The sequence below is a fragment of the Mytilus edulis genome, chromosome 2 (assembly GCF_963676685.1).
Source record: "Mytilus edulis chromosome 2, xbMytEdul2.2, whole genome shotgun sequence".
NCBI lineage: Eukaryota > Metazoa > Mollusca > Bivalvia > Mytilida > Mytilidae > Mytilus > Mytilus edulis.
In genome coordinates this window covers 27,538,111-27,564,509 of record NC_092345.1, presented here as the reverse complement: position 1 = coordinate 27,564,509, position 26,399 = coordinate 27,538,111, and the positions used below count along the sequence as shown (strand labels likewise).

Genomic DNA, 26,399 nt, shown 5'->3' with positions numbered 1-26,399 from the left:
TTTTTGGGCTGTGTATGTTATATACTAAATTCAGGTTTTATTTATAGATGTGTGTATTGAATGTTAACATTTTATGATTCATTCTGCTAAAATAAACAAATAGATATAGATATAGAAACATGATTAGTGGTTGTTCATTCAAACTGGAAGGGACAGGGGGTCAATGATCGCAAGAAACTAACTTACATGGCACCTTCTGCCTCTACATAACATTTTTATTGGGTTCTTATACATCCTTGTATTTCAACATTCGGCTTTGAAGTAAATCGGAGAAAATCGCGTCGGACCATGGTATGAAATTTATAACTTGTTATCTGTAACAAATGTTTATTTTTTTCGGAAACAAATTTGGAAAGCTTTATCGATTTATAATATTGCTTTAATTTAGTTTATTTTAAACAAAATCTGATGTTGCCTTTCTTGTACAACGTTTTTAGTTTGAATCTGTTAAACATGTTAAAGTGTATCATTAATTTTTTTTTTTGATGATAGCGAAGTAGGATTTTTTATACAGTAATACTATGATAAGCCAGAAAATAAAATGGAACATTTTTTTTCTATTTTTCATATATAAAGAAAACAGGAGGTGTCTGGTCCATTAATGAGGCAGTATCCAACGTCACTAAACACCAAAAAGGTATTTATAAATCAACATGTGGTCTGAAACTATGGCCATGTATGCCTTTTTGAGATATCTTGATTAAAAAAAGAACAATGAAACAGGGAATAACATAATATCGTGCCATTCAAAAAAGGTAATAAACTCAGATAATTTTTATTTACAGTTTTTCCAAAAATGTTTGGTCTAATCGACCCTACAGTGACATATAGTCCAAAACAAAAGAGGAGTAAACAGAAATAAATGGTACCCATTTTCATATCATAAACATGACTTAGCGACAATATATTTAACATTGTCAGCAGTTTCAAACAGCGATAATTTTTCCCGAAGTCAGACAAAAAGCAATGTTTTTTTTCTATTATCAATCAAAGATTTGTCAACACAGATCTTTATATAACATTTTACTCCTAATGAAACTAATGAAATAAGAACATAGCTAGGCTGCAGTTAGTGAGTCAGCAGTAGAAGGAGAGGGGAAAGTTGCACAACAACTGAACTAAGGATATTGCATACTAAGTTTCGGCTCAACTCTGGTTTTACGTTTTTTAGAGACTTCTCGAAGACTTCATCAATCATCTGCTTGTTTGCATGAAGAGATAAAGAGTAATTGATAGATTATTGAAGACACTGCAGGAACCTCTAACGCGCGTTTACACGTGAGATCATCAATTTGATTATTGTAGACGTAAATAATTGTAATCTAAACACATATCGCCCGTGCATGATGATATGCTAAGATATGTGTAGTGTTACATTCCCATTTAATATTCTTTTATTTCATCAGCTGGGAATGCTTTGTTTCGCTGGGATTAACTTTCTATTTTAACTGTCATTCAAGGATATAAAAAGGTTGCTTACCTGGTTTTTCGGTAAGTAATCGTTTAGAGAATGAATTTGTCATTATTATAAATATAACTCATCATTTTGTTATACATACGGAAATACAATTGTTTCAATTGGAACATTTTAAGAAAATCATAAGATTGTTATTATAATATATAAATATAAAATCTTTTCAATTCTTTAAAAACACAATCTAAATACAAAAAAAAAATAAAAAAAATCTGTATATCGTTTGCTTTATTTTCTCAAGTGTTCAGACTTGTTTGTTTTCATGCTACAATCCTGAAAGGTTTATTATTTATTTGATATTTTTTGAAAACAAAACAATTTTTGCTGCTTTCAACTCTGTTTCTTTAGTCATAAAAGATGAATAAGATATTAGTGATGTAAATGTCAACGAGACAGCAAACCAATGAAACAAACTACCAAAAGACACCAAGTGGGCAATTTATAGGCTTTAGAAATAGACAGGTTTCCAAACAATATAACAATTAACTTATAAATATTCTCACGTCTACAAAAGAAAATCTGGATGGAGGTTCCTTCATTTCTGTTTTCTTTGATAATTTATACCATTTTTCACTATTCTTTATCCTTTTTTGCAAGTATTCTTTTTACTTAATATTTTAGCACCTCAGAATTCTGTATTCTTTATTTTTTGGGGTCTATTTGTTTTGGCCTTTATTCTATATTATAGAACCCCGATCAATATCCTAATAAAAGATGAGGGTCTTTACCAAGGATAGGCTCATGGCTATTTTGGCAGTGTTAAACTTTTTCTTCTTTTAAATTTGACCAGTAGACTGAACAAAACTTGTATAAAAGAACATACAATAAAAATAAGAACATGAAAAGCTCTTAATTCTTAAGGTACCATGCATAGCTACACACAATATAGTCAACATATTATTATGTAAAAAGCCGTAGTTACTGAACGTAAGCTCAAAGTATTTAACCTGCTGATTTGAAACCATGCCCTCCTACACTATAATATGTTGCTGTGCGTCATAGAAGGATTCATGCAGCAAAGTTAGTTAAGTGCTTATAAATCCCTAAATAATTCTGATATTATGATAAAACATGGAAATTCAACTGTAAAGAAGTATTAAAAACAGTTATCTACAAAAATAAGATGAACTGCATGGAATCCCCTCTGAATCTTTGTATCTAAATCATTATTTTGCTCTAGTGCATATGTGCACATTGTATAGAATGAAATTCAAAACAGTGTGGCTGTGGCCATTGATTGACACATTAAATTCATCCATTGACTGGGACAATTTACATACACGTTTGTCTGTAACGACCACTGTTCACGACGTACCTACGATAGACATTTAAACTGTGGGGTCACCAAAGGTTTCTCAACGCCTTTAATTATAAAATAATTCAAAAAATTAATCAGGAATAACCTTTATGTTTTGTTTTATGTAATTGATATAAATCAAAACATCGTGTTATTTCTGATTAGTTTTTCGAATTACTTTATTAAGGTGTTGAGAACCTTTGGTGACCCCATAGTTTAAGTGTCTTTAAAAAGTACATAGTGAGCAGTGGTCGTTACATACAAACGTTCACCTAAATTGTCCCAGTCAATGGATGAATTTAATGTGTCAATCAATGGCCACAGCCACACTGTTTTGAATTTCATTCTAATTGATCTATAAACACAATTGTTCGCTTTATATATATACATTTGCATGAGCTCGAGAAAAAAAAAAGAACTATAATAGACGACTACTGACAAAATTCCTAGCTATGATCAGCCAGGAACATCAAAATATTGCAGAATGAATTAGTTTAGTTATTTTAAGCAAGTTCTAGCCTTTCATAAACTGAAATCGAAAAAAGGTTGATAAAGAAAATTCTATACATCATCAAGAATGTCTGATTCTAGCTGCTTTCATTACATGAACCGTATAGATTGCATAATAGAGGGTGTGGGTTGGAATTACCGATAAGAGCATAATGGACAAAGAGTGCGAAAGGGCGAAAAATATATTGAATTGAAGAAAATATGCCCCAAAAAAAATTGAGAATAGGAGCAGAAATACAAAGAAATCAGAATTAGGGTAAAAAACTAAAAATTAATAAAGAGTTGATAAAAAATATTTAAAACGTTAAAGAACAAATAAAAGAAGGACTTCCCCATCCAGACCTTCATAGTACTGTGTAACTAAGTATATATTATCAAGTACAAGCTGTTTCATAATGTAACTTATCTTGTATTTAAAGTTATATTTTCTAGCTTAAGTTTTGGTTATTTTTAACATTTGATCGATTCATCCCAAATTAAAGTTCGAAAACTAGACTCGATATTAAAATTGAGAATGAAAATGGGGAAAGTGTCAAAGAGACAACAACCCGACCAAACAGCAGAAAACTCTCGGTAGTAATGAACCAAAATAAAAGTGTATAGTACTGAAATGTATTTTGAAACGCAACAGTTTAATTAGCTAGTAGTACCCCCGTTGTAGCACTGGGCCTTAAGTTTAAACACTGTACGCCCGTACATCCGTACATCCCGAAGTTACTTTCATTGTACTTTTAAATTTTATTACAAATTGGTATCAGTGAACAACATTGACGGTTATTTATAAGTAAAGACAACACTTAGGATTCATGCAATAAAAACACAAAACATTGTACTTTATATTTCACACGTAAGTTTGTCACAAAAATCCGGTTAAAAACTCATTCTAAAAAAAAAAATATATACATTTTGATTCAGATTTTTTTTTATTCTAATATTCTAAAGGAATTTCCTGTATGGTAAATAGTCGGGCCAATCATTATTGGCTTCATCTATGATTTCAAAAGATCCTGAATTTATAGTTTCAGTGAAGTTTGGTTAAAGCATGGAAGTATTATGTCAATATAATACTTCCGTGGTTAAAGCAAGGTCCTCATATGATTATGCACGATTCTTCATTTAAATTGTTCGGGATTTTAATTCATATGAAATTTGAGAAGGGCAGGCACGTGTAACCTGTCCTCAAAAGTAGGATTGTGTTTTCGATAAGATTTTTTTAGATACAACAGAAAAAGGGGGGATACCCAAACCCTGGTGTCTTATTCCAAGTTCGGGCATATCAGTATGTTCATAGATCTGCGTTGTAGTATAACTAAAAAATAATGCATCCAAGCAAGTTTGATCTAGTATTTTTTCCGAATGCGTTTTGCTTCCATAAGGTAAATGGGGGTAAATCTTCCATTTCACCTTAATTTCAGGCTTATCATCCTCACAGTTTAAATAACATGTATATGCGATTGCTCTGGAATCACTTCTATATACATGCATTTGCTTAAAACAAACACATTCTCTCTGGTTTTCTCTCTACTATGACATCTTTAAATATGAATCGCGATCCCCAATTCTCAACACGTCCATTGCATACGCGCGTGTGTTATCCGACACCGCGTGTGTTATCCGACACCTCATCCGGGACACTTTCCACGTCACATGACACTTTTATTGATATTGAATATTTGCGCATCCGCAGACGGATGGCCGGACGAATAGAGATTTTTAACTATTCATCCGGCTAGCCGGACGAATAGACACTCCGTAAGTTAAAAGGGAAACTGTGAAAGAGTGCATGGGAGAGAAAAGGGTAATGTTCAAGTACCTTCCATAGAGTTCTTACTTTAGTTATAATTATGTATTATATCACACAAGATATTACAAATAAGACAGAATGCACTAAACTTCAATGTATTTTTGAGTTTTACTGTGCGTATTGGTATATGTAACTTTCTTTATTCTACATTGGCTAGAGATATAGGGGGAGGGTTGAGATCCCATGCACTCAAAATGATTAACCCCGCTGCATTTTTGCGCCTGTTCCAAGTCAGAAACCTCTGGCCTTTGTAAGTCTTGTATTTTTTTTATTTTTTTTTTAAATTTGAGTCCATTTGTATGTTTTGGAGTTTAGTATGACGTCCATTTTCACTGAACTGGCACACAATCTTATTTAGGGACCAACTAAGGATCCCCTGCGGGTGCGGGCTTTTCTCACTGCGTCGACGACCCATTAGTGGCCTTCAGCCGTTATATGCTCTTTGGTACACGACTGTCCACTTTTATATGCTTTATTAGTACCGAAACTATCAACTATCAATTTACAAGTCTTTTAACTAAAAAAGATTGATATTTTGAAACCGAGGCACAACCGTTATCCTTAAGATACTTTCTTATAATTAACACGTGATGAGTGTATCAATGTTTTACCAAGTCTTTCAAGGTTATTTGTTGTAGAGATAAAATTCAGCAAAACAAAAAACACATTTTACACCAAAAAAATCAAATAAACCCAACATCACTCCATATCTTGAACTAAAGACAACTGTTTTGCGCGGTTAACATAACGCACGTGTAAATATTGTATATTTAGAGGAATTAATTTCTCAATTTATCTAATGCTTAAAGGTAAATAACGATTACAAATTGTTGAAAACACATTATATTCTGACATCGCAGCTTCATTTATCATGCGTGTGCCAAAATCTGCACATAAAACAAAAATAGTCTGAATGCAGATTGCATAACTATCATTTTCTTTCAACAAACTACTAGTTTTAGCAGAAGAAAAAAATCTCATCCATTTGGTTTCAAATCTATAAATTCTTTTTAAAAAAAGAAAGAAATAATTTTGTAATGGATGATTAGTGATGAAGTGTACCTATTCAACCTAATTATTGCTTTCAGGAACTCTTTACGCAAAAATAGTTCTCATCATATTATGACGTTTCGTTGGTGAGATGATTTTGGAGTGGTAAAGAGGAAAGAATGTCAGGAGAATTTCTTTGTAAATTACATCAAATTTATGGTGAGTAATCTTTTAATCATTAATAACATTTATTCAAATCATGTTTATCTATTGAAAGATGGTTTGTTTACATTTCCAATTAAGAGAATGGAAAGATAAGTCCGAAGAAACATAGGCATTATGCAACAGGCTGCACATCTTTATAATGTTATATTGAAAACACATGTGCGCAGTAAATGTGCAATATAGTTTAACATATTAATGATAGTCTTCCAAGCAATATAAGTTATAAATTTTTGTGTATAATAATATAATACATTTTTGCAAGCAAGATAAAAAATTAAAAATGCATATGGGATAAGTCAGAGATTTAGTCAACTGTTATTCAATGCATTTACTTTTAGAATGAAATTCAAAACAGTGTGGCTGTGGCCATTGATTGACACATTAAATTCATCCACTGACTGGGACAATTTAGGTGAACGTTTGCATGTAACGACCATTGTTCACTGTGTACTTTTTAAAGACACTTAAACTATGGGGTCACCAAAGGTTCTCAACACCTTAATAAAGTAATTCGAAAAACTTAATCAGAAATAACACGATGTTTTGATTTATATCAATTATATAAATCAAAACATAACGGTTATTTCTGATTATTTTTTCGAATTATTTTATAATTAAAGGCGTTAAGAAACCTTGGTGACCTCACAGTTTAAATATCTATCGTAGGTACGTCGTGAACAGTGGTCGTTACAGACAAACGTTCATGCAACTTGTCCCAGTCAATGGATGAATTTAATGTGTCAATCAATGGCCACAGCCACACTGTTTCGAATTTCATTCTAAGTTGAGTTTTATGTATTCATAATTTCAAAACTGTCTCAGCATGAACAATTACTAATTTTAATGTCTTTAAGTACAGGTACGTTGCCATGTGTTCACAATAGAATTGAGAATGGAAATGGAGAATGTGTCAAAGAGACAAGAACGATTCTTATTTTGACATTTCTGTGCTATGACTCATGTTTTTTTGTGGCTTTTTTGCATACCCATTGAATGTATCCATAAATTACGAGTTACTATAGTGTTAAATTTTCTTGCAATGAGTAAATTTCATTAAAAGTTTACAAAGGGCTATAAAAGTTACATATTAAATAAAACCTATAAATATTTCGTGTCTAACCTTCCTGACGACATGACATATAAGTGGGGCTCATGCTGTTCAGTTTTTAATTTTCCATGTTGTGTTTGTATTTGTCTTTTTGTCGTTTTACTTTTATTTTTTTGTCATGATATTGTCAGTTCGTTTTCGAATTATGCTTTTAATAATACCCTTGATATATATATATTCAACCTAGCTCCTTTTTTTTTACCCCATGTCAAACTCTACTTAATCAAAGATAAATTAACATGAACCATGCTGCTTAACCTGAGCAATCCTGATTTCAATAGTATCAAATGCTCACGATTACACCCAAGTAAAATAAATAAACCCTTTTTGAAATTTGAAGGAAAATACCTTGAAGAAGCATATGAATATAAATACCTTGGATGTGTTATAACATCTAATGGCAGTCTAACTAGTTGTAGTTCAGATCTTGCAAAAAAGGCAAGAAAAATTTTATTTGCTATTAACTCTTACTCATCAGGCTTTGGACAACTTCCTATGAGATTGTCTTGCAACCTTTTTGAACCTTTGATCAAAACTATTCTAACATATAATAGTGAAATATGTTACATGGACACTTATATTCAATTTTATAGAGCTAAACTCCGAGCTAACAAAAATAGCTCAACACCAGATGCTATTCATTTTATTGATAAAACTGTAGAAAAAAACCAGCTTTATTTTTAATAAACAAGTACTGGGGACAAAAAGAAGCTCAACAAATCTAGCTGTTTGAAATGAACTAGGACTTCTGCCATTAGAAATTTTCATAAAAACCCAAACTATGATGTACCTATCTAGATTAATGAAGCCTTTAAATCAACTAAAATTTAGATACTAAGGGAACATACTCTTGGTATACTTTTGCAAAAATGTGTCACAAAATAAATATTGACATCAAACTTATTGAGGAAACTAAAACTTTAAAGCAGACTAAAAAGTTAAAACCTCAATTAAAGAAAGGTTATATTAACTATTACCAAACTCTTATTGATGATAAAATAGATAACTTGAACGAAAATAATAAAATGTATCTATATAAATTTCTTAAATCTAATATAAATGACCAAATGAAATACTACCTATCGCAAACAAATAAAGAAACAAGAAAAATGTTAACCAAACTAGAATAAGCGATCATTGTCTCTTAATCTTAGTAGAAACTGGACGATATATACAAAAATACCACGAAATGAAAGAAAATGTAAAATATGTAATATCTTAGACGATGAATTCCATTTTTCTTTAACTGTAAAATTAATAAAAATAAAAGAGAAATCTTTCTAAAATATTATTTACAAAAATTTGTAAATTTTAATACACTTAATGTTACTGATAAACTCGTGATTATAGTAAATAAATCAACACCAATTGATGTAAAAGCAGTTGTTTCTTTTTTTTTTAAAGTCATTAGAACTGAGGAAAGGAGAACAATAACTGTTTTTATCATAGAATCATATTCAAAACAGTGTGGCTGTGGCCATTGATTGACGACCTAAATTATCCCATTGACTGGGACAGATTATGTGAACGTTTGTCTGTAACGACCACTGCTCACTATGTACTTGTTAAAGACACTTAAACTGTGGGGTCACAAAAAGTTCTCAACACCTAAATGAAGTTATTCGAAAAATTAATCAGGAATAACACGATGTTATGATTTATATCAATAATATAAAACAAAATATAAAGATTATTCCTGATTAATTTTTCGAATTATTTTATTATTGAAGGCGTTAAGAACCTTTGGTTACCCCACAGTTTAAATTCTACAATAGAATGAAATTCAAAACAGCGTGGCTGTAGCTATTGATTGACACATTAAATTCATCCATTGGCTGGGACAATTTAGGTGAACGTTTGTATGTAACGACCACTGCTCACTATGTACTTTTTAAAGACACTTAAACTATTGGGTCACCAAAGGTTCTCAACACCTTAATAAAGTAATTCGAAAAATTAATCAGAAATAACACGATGTTTTGATTTATACCAATTATATAAATCAAAACATAAAGGTTATTCCTGATTATTTTTTGGATTATTTTATAATTAAAGGCGTTAAGAAACCTTTGGTGACCCCACAGTTTAAATGTCTATCGTAGGTACGTCGTGAACAGTGGTCGTTATGCCCGCGTCACACTGTCCCGATTTTTATATACGATGGACACCCGAATGCGAAAATTGTAAGTTCGTACGAAGTTGGTCCCGATCTCGTTAAAATACCAAAAAGTGACCGAAGCAAGTACGATAAATAACGAAGTCTATACGATGGTGCCGAAATTATATACGATAGCAAAAGATGGACATACGAAGGTTAACCGAAGACCGGTATTTAAGCTTCATATCTCAGCCGAAGCCTACACGATGGATCACGAAGGCTAAACGATGGATTACAAAGGCTAAAAGATGGATTACGATGATGGTGCGATGGCCATACGATGTCTCAAAGATACGAACAGAATTTCGACAACATATCGTTTCTGTACAAGTCTGCCATGCATGGCGGGAAATCGATCGTTTTGTCTAATTCTTATAAAACTTAGTTTATTATCCTCTCGGCTTCTACGTGTAAGTTGCGTGTAGATGAAATTGTTATGGACACTCTAGAACCAAAATGATCAAAACTTTGTATGGTGTTACTCGTTAAGAATATCTTATTAAAGCGCTATTGACTTTAAAGTCCAAAGGTTAAGGTCACAGTGACAGTTGTAATGCAAGGCAATATCACCCTTGTGGACACTCTAAAACCAATATGCTTCAAAAGATTTTAACCACATTTGGTATATTGTTCCTCCTTGGTAATGATCTGACATTTTTTACGTTCAAGGCCAAAGGTCAAGGTCATGCAGATGGACTTGTTTTTTCTCCTTGAAATAGCATAATACACAGGAAATTGGTTGCTCATTTTTTTACCTGCTGGTTCTAAAGACAATATTAAAGGTATTTCCAGTTACTGAATGTTTTGGTTAATTTCTAAAAAAAATAGTTTATGTATATATGCATATTCAATTTACCATTTTCTGCATGTGTCATATACAAATATAGTGTCCATATTTGTCCCCAATATGTTACATACGAGGGGATGCCACGCTCGGCATTGCCTTGTTTGAATTGTAAAATGTGTGCACTAGTCTGAATAATCACCCATAATTATGCCCATGTTTACTGATCTATCTTAAAGGTAAAAGCGACAAATGCGGCAAAATATGACATATAGAAAACAAAATGGTTATGGAGTAAACATTCGTGTGACAACAACTCAGACGATACCTAAAAAATTAGAATAATGAAGAAAAAGTTGGTTTCCCTATATACGTGTACCTGCAGTGTTGGTGTACGAGGCGCGTTTATGATTTTCATTATGTTACTTGATATGAAAAATTGACAAAAAATAATATTTTTCTTGTAAAAGTAAATCCTGAGCCTGTAATAGCTGCTCTTCTTGTTCCATTTGAATTAATAGAAACAACGCTGTCGCCTTTCTTGTTCTCATAGAATCATATGATATGAGCTCCATGTCTTTCTTAACTGTCGTATGAGACTGACCAGTGCATATCGCGCATGGCACTTTAAATGTATTTTAGCGCGAAAATTAACTTATATTTAGCTGGATTTATTGCCGTCGTAGTTCCATCTTGTCGCCTTCGTACTTTTATTCGATGGCAACACGACTGGATTACGAGGTCTTCACGCAGTCGTGTTGCCATCGTAAGACCTTCGGGTATCTTCGTGATTCATTCGTGTAGACATCGTAATGTCAAAACTACCCGATGGAAACGATGGAAACACGAATGCAATACGATGTGCAAAGATGCATTCCCGGTGACATTACGATGGTGAGGATGGTGAACCGAACTCAATACGAATCCTTAACATCGGACGCACCTTCGGGGATTTTTTAACATGTTAAAAAATTAAGAACCCTTCCCGAAGTTGTCCCCGAAGGCTAGAAAAAGTGGCCGATGGTTAAAGATGGTTAAAGATGGCACTACGAATAGCCCGATCTGGATACGATCAGTCCCGATTTTGAAAATTTCCATTATCGTCTTGCCATCGGCGTAAAAATCGGGACAGTGTGACGCGGGCATTACAGACAAACGTTCACGTAAATTGTCCCAGTCAATGGATGAATTTAATGTGTCAATCAATGGCCACAGCCACACTGTTTTGAATTTCATTCTTAGTAAATAGTGAGCAGTGGTCGTTACAGACACACGTTCACCTAATCTGTCCCAGTCAATGGGATAATTTAGGTCGTCAATCAATGGCCACAGCCACACTGTTTTGAATATGATTCTATGTATTATATATTTTGTCGAGTTTTCATTATGTTTGTTTTGTCTATGTATTTGCCATAACCAAAATTGGTTTTTGTTTGTTTTGCAAATAAAGAATTATTATACTAGTAGACTAGTATATTATTTCCAGATAATATCTAAATGTTTAAAAAGATTAAAATATGACATCATCTACAATTTTTTTAAGGCTTACATCGAGGTACCAGTAGACCGAGGAGACAATCATCATTTGTCTTAATTTTCATTTTGCAAATTCAAAATCACGTGTGTTATCACTACTTAAATCACAATATAGCATATGAAACACTTCAATTTTTATCAGATTGTTTTATTTTGAAAACTTCATGACGTAGTTACAGATTTTTAACCAATAACTATTGGTACAAAAACATCGAGACGGTGCCAGAAACTTCTTACATTATTACTATTTTATCATTAAGTAATTGACATTAAAAGCATTAACTTTGATGGATTAGTTTAACAGTCTGTACAGATTTTATCATTTATAACTATTATAATGTTTTGTTTACAAAAGCGTCGTCATAGCAACAATAAATAAAACCATTAAGTGATTTGGCAAGGAAATTATAATGTTGTTGTCGTTACTACACAGTGTTTGGAAACAACGATGGTTGTGTAATTTTGAACAAGGCATTCTAATGTTATTGCCATTACTATAGTGTTTTGAAACAAAGATGGTACGTTGCGTAATTTTGCAGTGAATATTTTGCCCTGTTTATGTCTGTCATGCCTGTTGTTGTTGATTAAGAGGAGCCGTTGTGATGAGGGCTCCTAATTTGCGCATTCTACTTTGAACATGCTGAGAATGTAACTAGAATCTATTGCACAGAAGCATCTGTATAGTTAATCAATATTCTTGCAAACAAACTGGTTTACATTTGAAAATGTATCAAGGAAATTGCAAATGATTTATATTTTCTGTTCTTTATATCTTGTGTTCACTTGGTACCCCACTTCCCCATGTGAGAAGAAGTTTCATCTCTCACAAACATGTTATATCCGGCCATATTCTTGACGCACTGCCTGTCCGAAGCCAGGAGTCAGCAGTTAAGTGGTTGATAGTGGTACATGTTTGTTATATTTAAATTGTTGTTTTTCGTATACTGTTTTGTTATAAATTATGCTGTTGGGTTTTTCGTTTGATTTTTTCTTCATTTTTCATGTCATATTGCTGAATATACGGAATGGGTTTTTGTTGTCACTGATCTTCTCACGGTATAATAGCATTGGCTTCATCTCAAATTTATATCGCGTTTCTGCAACTATCGCTGACCAGATCATAACATAAACATTAGTACTTGCTTTTTTGTTGCTGTGCTAACCACATACCATTCAATCAAAGAGGCGCCTCAATTATATAATAATAATAATAATAATAATAATAATAATAATAATAATAATAATAATAATAATAATAATAATAATAATAATAATAATAATAATAATAATACTAGTAATAATAATAATAATAATAATAATAATAATAATAATAATCATTGAAAGATTATTTTGATGTATTTTTTTTATCTTCTCATATGAATAAAATATTTCAATTTAAGAGTTGAGATCATATGTTTCTATGAAAAACTTATCTGTGCCAAAAGCAATACGGGGATATTGATAAAAAAAACTAGTGTTGTCAAATTCTTACAGCTACTGTCGATCTCTGATAGTTTTTCTATATCATAATTAATAAATGTAGTGATAAATTTTAGCATGGCTGTTTTTTTGTAACCTTTTGACAGAGTAATGCCCGTAAATATACAATGGCAAAATCAAAAGCTCCAACACATTAAGCGAATGGATAACAACTGTCAGGTTCCTAACTCAACCCATCCTATTATATATATATACCCAGATTAAAATTTTGTTCGCCAGACACGCGTTTCGCCTACAAAAGACCAAGCAGTGACGCTCGGATAAAAAAGATAAAAAGGCCAAATAAAGTTTGAATTTGAAGAGCATTCTGAAAGGTTTCGACAAAGACCTAAGCTATAATGTATAATATCCGGCTAATCAATCTCCTTTATCTACATATGACTAGACAGTTTATGTGTTTGTACAGATAATGTTATCAAACAACATAATATATTAAAAGATTGTTTCTCTTTATCTATATTATGCCACTATATTTCACAGACATGTAAATTGGAATATTTAGCAATGTCCCTTTTTTTCAAAATTCGCATTGTAAACAGAGAAAGTAAATGTAGTTATATATTATATTGAAAAGGTGTGATTTTAAAGTTCAATTTCTATCTCCTTTTGTCATGATCACATTTTAAAAAAAAGTTTTGGACGAATATAAGAACGTTGCGGTGCAGTATTGTTAACATATTAATATGTTGATATTTAAGGTCTTCGTTTTGGTACGTTGTGTTATTTGGAAACATTGTTTTTGGTAATGTCTTTCTTCAGTGAACACGTGCTTTCATGGAAGTGCAGAAGTAATGACATAATGATATTACTTTAATTCGATGTTTTAAGTGCGTTGTGTTGCATTGTTGTTTGAATGACCGTGTGCTTATATCATATACATGTACATGTAAAACGAAAGTATTGCAGAAACACATTTCGCTGTTCTCGTGACTTTTAAAAGCTTCAGACACAGTCAACTGATTATTAAAATTTGATCTTATAGAGAAATGGCACAATAAAACAGGCCCTCATTTAGTCATTAGTTTTAACTGTTAATAAACATTTTTTTTTTCTGTGAATGGAATTGGAGGAATCAAAAGTTATAGTCTCTCGGATTTTAAAATGTAAAATGATCCATCCGCTTACAGAATATTTTTTTTTAGAATCTTGTCCTAATTACGCGTCAATAAATTAAGATATAGATTGTTTAACGAAATGTCAGGAGAAAATATTAGCAAACTGTTAACATTAATTGTGATCCAAATATTGTTATTATTTATCCCTGCGCATAGGGAAAATACACATTTCCTCGAGATTTTATCGTCGAGTCGGTGTTTACACATGAACACATGTGGTATATGTTCTATTCTAATAGATTGAAACATCATATATCTAAATATAAGTACAAAGATGATCTATTTATGTCCGATGCATCGTTTCAACAACAGCTAGCGCACTACTGAAAGATTGCTAGTTGGTTACTGGTTACTTAACGTCCCATGGCAAATATTTCATGCTGGATCAGGACGAGAACATGTTAACAATGAATTATACAATAGGAAGTTGACTATCCTTTTTTGTTATTTGTGTAAAATTTTACATTTTATGAGACATAAATAATAATTTATCATAGCTAATGATCAGAGATTAAGAAATTTTTTGAGGCAACTTAACTAAAACGTCCATGTTACGTCGATATAGAGATTTAATGTCGGTGCGTATGACAAACTACTTAGGAATTTTGTGAAATACCTTTGAATATAACAAAGTTTCATTATGTAGCCGTGTCTCAATATCAGTTATTACCTAAACGAAATAATCCAACTTTCTTTTTATCTACAATATTTCAAATATTCTTCTATAAAGTGGGAAAAATTTCAAAATACAATATTGAACTTCTTTTTGTTATCAAGTAACTTGCAACTTTACATGATCATTGTAAACGTGTGGGTGTGCACAAGTTGATCTATTTTGAAAAGGAACTACGAGCCAAAACAAAATCTAAGATATCAAACAGTTGTATATAGTTAAGGATGTTATCAAGCAGTGGCGGATCCAGGGGGGGGGGGGGGGGGGGGGTTCCGGGGGTTGGAACCCCCTTTTTTAGCCGATCAATGCATTTGAATGGGAGCATATAGTTGGAACCCCCTTTTACTCTGGGTTGGGAACCCCCTTTTTAAAATGACTGGATCCGCCACTGTCAAGTGAAATTTAAAAAAATAATGGAATTCGTAATTGATACTATTAATCAGAAGAGCATTAGTTAAGGAACAAAATAAGCAAGCAAATTGATAGTAATGGAACTTTTCGAGATACATATATATTTTTTAAAAAATTGCGGGAAAAGGCTGACTAGGACTTTTATTTTATATTTAGCAATGGCTAGTTTCAGTCTCAAATCATAAGAAATCTGCTTAAATTTTGGAAATTACCTTTAATAATCTATTGAAGTCTTATATATAAAGAAAAGTGGGTGATATAGTGCAAACTATTTTACCCTATGAGCATCTGACAAAAGTACATAAACCTTACAGGACTACACCCTTAATGCATGGTACAGCACAACTATTTTCATATCTTGTTAAAGTTTTGTCCATCCCATTGCCAACTAATACAGAGACGTGATATGAATGCCATGAGACAACACAAGTCTATCCAATAAAGTCCAAGTGATGGGGATTTGTGCAACATAAGTTCACCTTATGGCCTTGTATAATTAGCAAAACCAGTACCGTTTAGGATTCTATTCATCAATGACTTCGGCTTGACTAATTTGTGAAACAATGAAACGAAAAAATCAACGGCTTGACAAAAACATGTTTACCTCCATTTTTTTTTTAGATCTAGTAAGTCGATATTCTAGCACTGCACAACGAGCGTTATTCGGTCTTTCGACTGGTTATCATCAAATCGAACACAGGAGATCTGGAAGGATAAGTAATCCCTGCTCCACTAGTTAAACCTATCCTGTTACAAAGGCTTAAATTCGATATGTTTAGCAAAAGTTTGAACATAGTCGTTCTGTTTTCATTCAATTTGATCTGCTTCTTCAAAACTACCGTATAGCGGGTTATTTTCGAAGGGTGCTAATTCCGCCAATTTAAACGGCATATGCAAAGGTATTGATAAAAGTTTCGAATCCGCCATAATAATAACCGCCAAAATATTTCTTATACCTTATTCAATGAAAATCGCGAAATTTTACACCCTCGAAAATAACCCAATATACGGTATGTTATTTTATAATTCCATTATTGACAGTAAAGACTTTTAGGGGAGAGGTGGTTATATCTGTGGTTCTTCAAGTGAACATATGCTGAGTAATTTAGGTTTGCTTGCATGCAGTAAAAACTTAACATAATTGTAAAGGCGAGTAGCATTATTGAATATAAAAATATGATCTTTTTGGCATGATCATCGTTCTGCCCGTATTAAATTCCGATTATAATGTATGTGTAAACATGTGTTTAATGAATTCCCATATTATTCGATTATGAAATGACATTTGTGATGGGCTTATCAGATTGATCATTATCATACAATCTAAACTTCTAGCAAATTGTATACAATTTTGGCAAAGCATTGCGTTTTACAAAAACACACTAAATTAATGCATATGAATTACTGTCTACAGTCACACCTTGTATCATTTTCAGAAATGAATTTAGTCAGTAAAATTTACAAAAAAGGCACAATTTTTCTTTCTATTGTTTGATTTGGTTTATTTTAGGACGGTGAGGTTGCTTTCAACTTTTGTACCATCTTACGGTGTTAATTTATCTCATCTTGTTCGTTTTTTATTACTGGTAATTTATTAAGTCAGGGCTTTCGTTACACAAATTACTTAAAACCTTAACTTCTATAGATGTAAATATTTGGTTTCGAATTTTGGTTGTACCTGTAGAAATGTTTTTATCAGTAAGTTCAAATCAAACTAAATATTATTTTTGAATATGTTGTTATTGTCTATGAACTAGCTGTTAGTAATTGCGAGTACTTTAAGATCTGTACGTCTTAGTATCTTTTAGTTGTGGGGATGTGTCAGTAAAATGCACACGTTTTTATTAGATGTGTTTCTGCTCTGTATCAATCCGTTGAGTACAACCCTATTTAAATGATTTTTATAGTTTGTTCTTATGATGTACTGTTCAGGATTGACACGCCTTCAAACTATTTTTACCCACCACATTCTGTATGTAGGGCTTTCCCATTTATTCTGTTATATTCAGAGGTTGTCGTTTATTGCAGTAGTATATCATATTTATTTTACGTTCATTATTTTGCACGTAAGTTATCTCTTTTACATCATTTTTTCGGGGGCTTTTATAGTCCACTATGCATTATGGGTTTTACTCATTGTTAAAGACCTATAGTTGGTTATAATTACATTAGATGTATGTTTCATTATAATATTTTATTCTGATTGGCTAACTGCACATCACGTGTTATTCCGTAAGCAGTTGCATTGCTCAATACAACTTTTCACTCATAATAACACGTGCTCCAACAATAAAGTGCACAGGTGAATTAAGTAATAAAATATATAAAATTCGTGTTTTCATGATCATAGCTAAAAAATGTAATTATAAGTATTGAATGCTTCTTTTTGTAACTTTATAGGGTTGTAAAAGCGTTGACCGTGCGTACATTTTTAGAATGAAGCGCTTCCGCGCTTCATACAAAATGTACTTCGGTCAACGCTTTTACACCCCAATAAATTTACAAAAAGAAGCATTCAATTCTTAAATGTCTGTGTCATTTGGTGCTTGTGGAGAGTTGTCTCATTTGCAATCATACCACATCTTCTTATCGTTATATGTTTTATGTAAAATTCAGTCATATAACCTTTACCCATAGCTCAGAGACCCATAGTCTCCGTTGTTTGTGAACAAAAATTGTTGTCAAACATATATGACTTTTTACGCATGTATAATGATATACATAAGGGATATAATTAGTTATCAAAGGTACCAGGATTATAATTTAGTACGCCAGACGCGCGTTTCGTCTACATGAGACTCATCAGTGACGCTCATATCAAAAATTTATAAAGCCAAATAAGTACCATTGTAACAGTGTGCATATACACCAATTATTTTATGAACAGCGATAGCATATGCGTGTACAATGAACAAACTTCACAATAAGTTACATCATTATATGCTAAAAAACAAAGGGAGAAAATATTTTAACATTGAATGATACTCAAAAGAACACGTATCCTGCTTTACATGCCATTTGTTAATCAGGTCTTAACCGGATTTTTGTGGTTTTTGGAAATTGGCGCGCGTCAGTTATATTATACTTGGCAGCTGATCTGTTTACCTACAAATGTTTTTGTTTATACCTATGTGAAAAAAACAACAGGAAATCATACAATCTTTGCTTTGTCTTGTTGAATTATATGTTCTGTTGCAAATCTGTAATTCATTACAGTTCAGATAAATGAGCTGGGTTGCCAATCAAACCAAGTTGATATTGTTTATCAATAGCTTATTAAGATTTGACAGTTATAAATTGATTTCAAATGTATTTGTTTTTCTTCTGATATTTTGAAACTTATTTTACGGTTTTCTGTATTTTATGAAGATTTATTTGATGCAATGGAGTTGAATAACATGTAAGCCGAGGACAATTAAACGAAGATATTTGATAACAAGGTGTAATTTTGCATTATAACATATTAAGGACATTGCCTGTATACATGTTTCAAAATTCTTTACAATATTAAACCTTATCATATGCACATTGCATGTGTTTATATATATTCTCCCTCGATTCGCTCATCTTAACATCAAGACAGACTTTGACAGACACACAAAGCAGTTCGATAGTGCTTATGAGACATCAAAACATCACCGGTTTAACAAAAACATATATAAAAGCGGTAAAATATTTATCACTACATACTAACAAAGATCTACAACTCATTTTATAACTGTAATGAGAATAAAGTTTAAATGGTATGCATACAATTTATATTTTTTTCTTTTAATTTTTAGAATAAAAGTGTTAAAATAGACACACATTAAAGATGGACTGGGAATACTATAACAGCTAACAATGAAAAAATATTTCATTACTTCACGTGAATTAGGATTTTTATATATTTAGAATAAATATAACTGTTTGTCGATATGGGAAACTTAGGAACAAAAAAGAAACAAAAAGAAGAAGACATTGCGGATGACGTGTGGCTAAAACTAAATGATGGTCAGCAAAAGTCACCTAAAAGTAAGAAAAAGAAAAAGAAAAAACGGAAAAAGAAAGGAAAAGGAGATTCTCCTGACAGAGTCGAAGAGGACGTGTCACAATGTGACAGTTATTCATATTCTACACTGAGTAGCAGAAAATTATCAGACAGTACCATAGCATCAGCTGGTACAATCACACAGCAAAATGAAAGGGACGGACACAACACATCCAAGTTATGTGGGACGAATGTAGATGACCAGTCCAATGGAAGTATTGGCTACGTCACTGCATCAGATACATTTACGCCCCCTGTGCCACGGAAGGGCATACATGCGAAATTTTCTCCTGTAATAGCACGAGATAGTCCGCGTGTTGTCCGGCGACTTTTACAACGCGAAAAAATTCTAGAAAGTCCAGAGAAAATCCTAGAAACTCCAAATGAATCATTGTGTCATCTTTCACCAAGAGCAAAATTTTTCCTTACAACTCCTGAACCTCCGAAAAATATGGCATTTGAAAACAGAAAATTTTCTCGACACAGTAGCGGAAGCTCTATAGATTCTAGAACATTTACAATGCAATCAGACAATAAAACGCCACAAATGTGTTCAGAAGGCGGAAGTGACGATAAATCTTCAAAAATATGCAAAGAACGCGAAAAAGACAACCGTTGTATAACGAATGGGTCTTTAATCGTTAAATCAAGGCAATTACAGCAGAACAAAAATACATGTGACAGCAGATTTTCTAATAATAGCTTAGAAATGAGTGACAGTACAACAGAAAATCTTGTCAGAACTGGTGAAAAAGCTAAATTAATACGCTACGATGGCGGTAACTTGTCACCTGCCGAGAGGAGAAAGTGCAAACAAACTCAACAGGTTGAGGTAGACAAAACTACCAAAATAATATTACCTTTCGTGAAATTTGATAGTGTACACCCTCAGCAAGGGGTTCATAGTAACTTTATAGATTATATTGAGAGGCCCGAGAGGGATAAAAAGACTAAACGCGAAACTTATTGTGTTCCTCAGAACGAGAAATTAAAAGAGGAAAATGATAATGCACACTTAAAAGTTGAAAGTTGTGCCGAATTTGTGCCACCTCCCTCACCAGCTTCAGGTGTAACACTTTTAGAGGTTGATGAATGTGCAATAAATGAAAGTGAAACGTGTTCCGATATACATCTAAGTAAGGACGATGAAATTTTCGGAGATTCCATTTGTAAAAGATTATCATTGCTTTTGGAATCTGAACAAGACAATGCAAAATTAAATCGGTCTGAATTTCATGAGTTCACAGATTCGCCGTCATCCTCTCCAGATATACCGGAAGTACAACAAATAGATCCCGATGACCGTTTCGAAGAAGACGTGTTTAGATATTTGGAACAATCATGCCTGAAGTCTACCGATTTCGATGACACTTACAAGTCAATTGAAGAGACCGAAATAAAAAGCAATCTTAAACAGGAAGATAAAAATTTAAAACTCATTTGCAAAGAAAATTACGAAATATTAACGGTACCAAAAGTTGATGCCACTGTTAAAACTCCTCAAGGTAGAGACAATGCTTCAGTTTTAGATGTTATGAATAATAATTTTAGAATGAAATCAACAGATGAAGACACAAATTCGTCTGTCAAGGATCGTACGGAAGTTACACAACGAGATGTATGTAAAAAAGTATCGAAACGCAAAAGTGAACTAGACATTGAGGAGCAAATGAAACATGAAAACGAGTTAAATGAAAAATTGATTCAGCAACAAATAGAAGTTCTGCAAAACATACTTCCAACTCAAAATGAAACAAATAAAAGAAATTCCACGTTATTTGCTGTTAATAATAAACATGCCAACGATCCGGATAATTATATATTGGTCACAAAGAAAACTTACGGCGTTAAAAGTGGAATTCTGGTAGAATTAATGGATGAAGAGAAGGATCTTTTAACACGTGACGTCATTAAAACTATGGACGGTAATGATTGGATTGCAACCGGAAGTGAACAGAAATATAAACCCGAATCAATGATTATAGAAACAGGTCTTAACGTAAAATGTCCTGTACTTACTCATGATCATATTTCAAAGGAAGAATCTGAGTTATCTTGTTCGTCTGAAAGTTTGGAGAGTTTAACTGAACCAGTCTATGACGACTTAGATGATTACCAGAGACATAACCAGCATTTAAAATATAAGGAAGGAGTGTTTGATATACAAAATGATGAAAACGTGAGACATAACCGAGAATTCGACATAGACGATTATGAATTTGAAAAACATGAAAGAGAATTTGAAAAAGACGAACACAATTTTCTAAAACACAAACGGAAACTAGAGATTCATGATCATGAATATAGTGATATCCCATCATCGGACGAAGAAATAGATTTTAAAAATATTCTGAATAGGAGTCAAAGTCAGAGCGAAAGTGATTGCTCTGATTTTAGACCAAAAAGAGAATCAGATAACATTTGTGAAGTTATTAAATCTTATAAAGATGAGGATTATTCAGATTATTCTGATGAGATATCAGAAGAAGAAATTTTATACTCCGAAGAGCCACGAACTGAGAGGCAAATAACAGTAAAACGTACGCCTTCAAAACTTGACCAATCTATACAGAAATTATTCCTGGAAAAATCAAAACAGCTTTCAATTTCTGTACCACAAAGACCAGATAAGCCATTAGAGAGTTTTGATCTCACGCCGACTGCTGAGGTATATGAACAATCACAAGCGGGTGGTTATGACTCCCCTTTTCATAAATCTTCTGAAGGCAGTAGGCGGTCAGTTGCTTACACTGAATCAGACCTCGATGCGTCAGAAAAATGGGAAGATGATGATGATGATGCTAGTAATGATAGTATGCTAGCAGATGATGAGGACGATGACGATGAATTTGGTCAAATTATTTTTAGTAAACCGTACATAGAATATGACGACAAGGTGGATGCCTCATTTAGCTATAGTAAGGTACAAACAATGCCAGAAAGTCCGGTCGTGTGGGAACCGGAACCGGAAGAGGATGATGTATTTCAGGACAATATGCCCGTAGCAGCAAGTGGTTATCACCCGGAAGACTCACTAGAATCGTCCGACGAAGCATTTGGTGATGCCCGGAAACAAATGCAAGAAATTCACGAACAACTTCAGACCTTACGTGAACAAATGGTTACTTTCGACAAGGAAGAAGACGATTCTAGTCTTCCAACTTCACCATTTGACGACAGAATATTGAATATTCCGAAAGGTGATAAGGATTAGTAGTAATACATTATTAGTGATGTTCTTCCTATCATAGACACGGTTGAGATTTTAATGTTATTAGACATTGGGAGGTATAGAAATCCTGGCATAAGTCATTATGTATTATAACACTCTTTGAAAATTATCTTAGATCCGTAAACATTTTTCAAATGTTTTCCTGATTTTGCAACAGAGTTAATATACCACCTTCACTAAATTCGTCTCAATTTTATTGCCCGATCTTTGCCAACAAGCACTCATAATAAGTATGTAATTAAATCAGACACTCCTGTTACCGCTTTATTGAAAGAAGGCCTAAGATTATCAACATCGTGTCGTACATGGATTGTACTGTTGCAAGATTTCTCAAAGATCTAAAGTTAAAAAATACTGTGTTTCTAAGGGTTTTCTTAGTTTTAAATGACACTTTTAAATACCAAGGACGTATAACTAACATAACTAATATACGTCCTTGTAAATACCAAAGAGACATCCATACCCTCCCTCCCAAAAAAAAAATAAATAAAAAAAATTAAAAATTAAAAATTAAAAAACAACAAAAAAAAACCAACTATAATAACCCTTAGTGTATTACAAGTTATTGATTTGTGGTTGAATAAATCAATTATTTACGATCTCACAATGAAATCGTATATTGTAACGCAAAATACAACCTCTGTCCTCGAATTAATGTATCATGTGTGCTCTGAAACAGGGAAAACTATTTTGTTCAACACATGGATGCATTCTTTCTCGTTAATTGGAAATAAATCATACAACAGTACAATACATGCACGGCTGCCAAATTGTGTTCTCTTAACCGATCACTTCTAATAGTTTTCAAGTTAACATCAGTGACTTAACTGCTCTATCATACATACCTCTGAAAAGGTATCTTGAATAACAATTATACTGATTTGATGGGAATAATCATGCAAAAATATCAAAAGGAGGATCAAAACGAGTAAGTCGAAGAGAGACCAACAAAACAATGACAAAAGACGAAAACGAAAAAAGAATAAAATCGTACGAAAAAGAATGAGCATCACGAATATCTATGGGCTATTGTCAATGGTCAAAAAGGATATTCAGATCCTACTCGACAGGTGACACCCGTCTTATTAATTATATAACGTACAAAACAATACGTTTTTATGTGTGGACATTACTATTCTTTCTCAAATTCATGGTGCAGCACGATTTTCCGTTTTGTTAAACTATCAGTGTGCATATAAGGTTCTAAAACGTTCCAATGTACATTTCAAAAACCTTATTTGATACAAATGTAAACCCAACACTGGAAACTTGAAACTGTTTTAGGTAAACCATGTGTGTGCATATTTTTACTGTCTGAAAGTAATAATTTATCATGCATAATTGTTTATCCAAAATACAAAAAAAAACTAAATTTAACTTCTATTGAATTACAATCTACGGATGTGTATCCTTGTCCAATTCGCCGTTTGAGAATATAATGCATCCTGAGTAATATTTTCAAAAGTGTACACCAAAACATCGTGATTTGTTAATAATGTCATAAACAATGTAAATTCAACCAATGACTTGACGTTATTTTCATTTTGGGATACTAACAATGAAATTACCCATGATTCTTTAGATTCTGAAAAGGCGAATTTTACACTTATATTGAAAATGTTATAGATTATATTATAAAACAGTGTGTCATATTATAAAGAGGTACCTTATTGTCACTTAATTCATCAGTGCATTTCATTGTAATTGGAGTTTTAATTTGTAATCAGGGAATTAAAACTTTTTAAAACTTCATAGATATCTTACATTAGTTAATTATTATAATTGAAAGATGTTACATGAATGTCAAATATAAGAGACATCCTTTTCTCCTTTTCGTATTTTCAATAATGTCCTCTCCAAGTTCTTAGTATGTGTGTATTTATGTATGTATCTATGTATCAACACATTTTGTCTCGTAAATATATATAAAAAAGGACATCTCAAAGAGCTCCGAAAGTAACATTATAACTCATTAGTCGAACACATACCGATAACGCCATGGCAAAAACGGAAAATACCACAAGACAAACAAAAGTAAGCAAAACTTAACAAAGAAAACATGACCGAAAAAACACGAAACTCACTAAATTGACTACGTTGATAAATTATATCAATGCCGTTTAGATTGCTTGTAAATTAAAATCAAGTGTTCAAAGATATTTCTAATTTAAAATCTTTTCATATTGTACTCTGAATTTCAACCGATTTATTTTTTATTATGATATTCAAGCTAAATCAAATCGAGAAAATCATTACAACCAAGTTGATTCTATAATAAAACATCTGCATCTGGATTATCGACCGTTGATCAGTAAAAGATCAACAACAACAAAAATGTATTGCGACATGGTGAGCATGTCAGAGGTCAACTACTAATCTAAAGTATAAGTCTCCCAAATTAGTTAAGTACAAAAAGTCATTTAAAAATTATCAGAGGTATAATTTTGTGATGACATATTTTCACATGAAAAGTAAAATAACAGAATTACCGAACTCCTAGGAAAATTTCAAACGAAAGGCCGTAATCAAAAGAGGGACGAAAGATACCAAAGGAACAGTCAAACTCATAAATCTAAAATAAACTGACAACGCCATGGCTAAAAATGAAAAAGACAACCAAAAAAACAGCACACATGACACAACATAGAAAACTAAAGAATAAACAACACGAACCCCCCAAAAAACTAGGGGTGATCTCAGGTGCTCCGGAAGGGTAAGCAGATCCTGCTCCACATGTGACAACCGTCGTGTTGCTTATGTGATAACAAATCCGGTAAATAGTCTTATTCGGTAAGTCACATTCATGAAAGGGAAGGGGATTGTAGTTACGACGTAAGGAACATATCCGATATCATTTGTGAAACGGTTATTCCATAACGGTCAACCAACTCGTGATGGCGTCCGTAAAATTTACGAAGGGATGATTTCAACTTCACCATTTGGAACTCTTTGTTTAATAGCTTCCTTGTGAGCAGCAACCCTCTATCAAGAAATTCATGATCGGAAATGCAAGCACGGGAATATCGTATCAATTGGGAGATATATACCCCGTATGCAGGTGCTGCTGGAATGTTGCTACTTAGAAATGGAAAGCTGAAATCATCTCTTTTGTCGTAAAGTTTTGTTTTCAACCGACCCTCATTGTCAATTTCTAGATGTAAGTCAAGATATGAGGCCGACTTAACTGTATTTGTGGTATCCTTTATCTCTAGCTCGATTGGATAGATGCGTTCCACATAGTCACCAAAATGGCAATATGAAAATCTCAAACACTCAAAACGAATGGGAAACAACGGTCAAATTTTACATGCATTTAATTATGTAGAAAATATGATATAAGTTTCATTTTCAGTGCTATTGATGGCAAAATTAAAAGCTCAAACACATCAAACAAATTGATAACCACTGTGCAGTCATATTCTTGACTTGGTACAGGCATTTCGTTTTGTACAAAATGGATTAAACCTAGTTTTTTAGCTAGGTAAACCTCTCTAGTATTATTGTGGTGCATTTTTTCACGATTGGTCACTGTGGAGACATAAAAATAGTTAT

At 32.7% G+C, this 26,399-nt stretch overlaps 1 protein-coding gene across 3 annotated transcripts; it reads left to right on the top strand.

Annotated features, from left to right (window-relative positions):
• The first annotated feature begins 125 nt into the window (after positions 1-125).
• On the top strand, positions 126-24,599 carry LOC139511873 (uncharacterized). Of its 3 annotated transcripts, XM_071299005.1 has the most exons (4): positions 126-291; positions 577-637; positions 6,174-6,294; positions 19,368-24,599. In XM_071299005.1, the coding sequence occupies exon 4, from the start codon at positions 19,503-19,505 to the stop codon at positions 22,827-22,829; it is 3,327 nt and encodes a 1,108-aa protein (XP_071155106.1). In that variant the 5' UTR covers positions 126-291; positions 577-637; positions 6,174-6,294; positions 19,368-19,502; the 3' UTR covers positions 22,830-24,599. The 3 variants fall into 3 exon arrangements, with proteins under 3 accessions (XP_071155106.1, XP_071155105.1, XP_071155104.1); XM_071299004.1 differs by lacking the exons at positions 126-291; positions 577-637 and adding an exon at positions 1,088-1,491; XM_071299003.1 differs by lacking the exons at positions 126-291; positions 577-637 and having other exon boundaries at positions 6,019-6,294.
• Positions 24,600-26,399: the final 1,800 nt, after the last annotated feature.

Excerpts from the sequence above, each read along its gene's own strand:
- LOC139511873 (XM_071299005.1), top strand. The coding sequence starts at position 19,503 with ATGGGAAACTTAGGAACAAAAAAGAAACAAAAAGAAGAAGACATTGCG.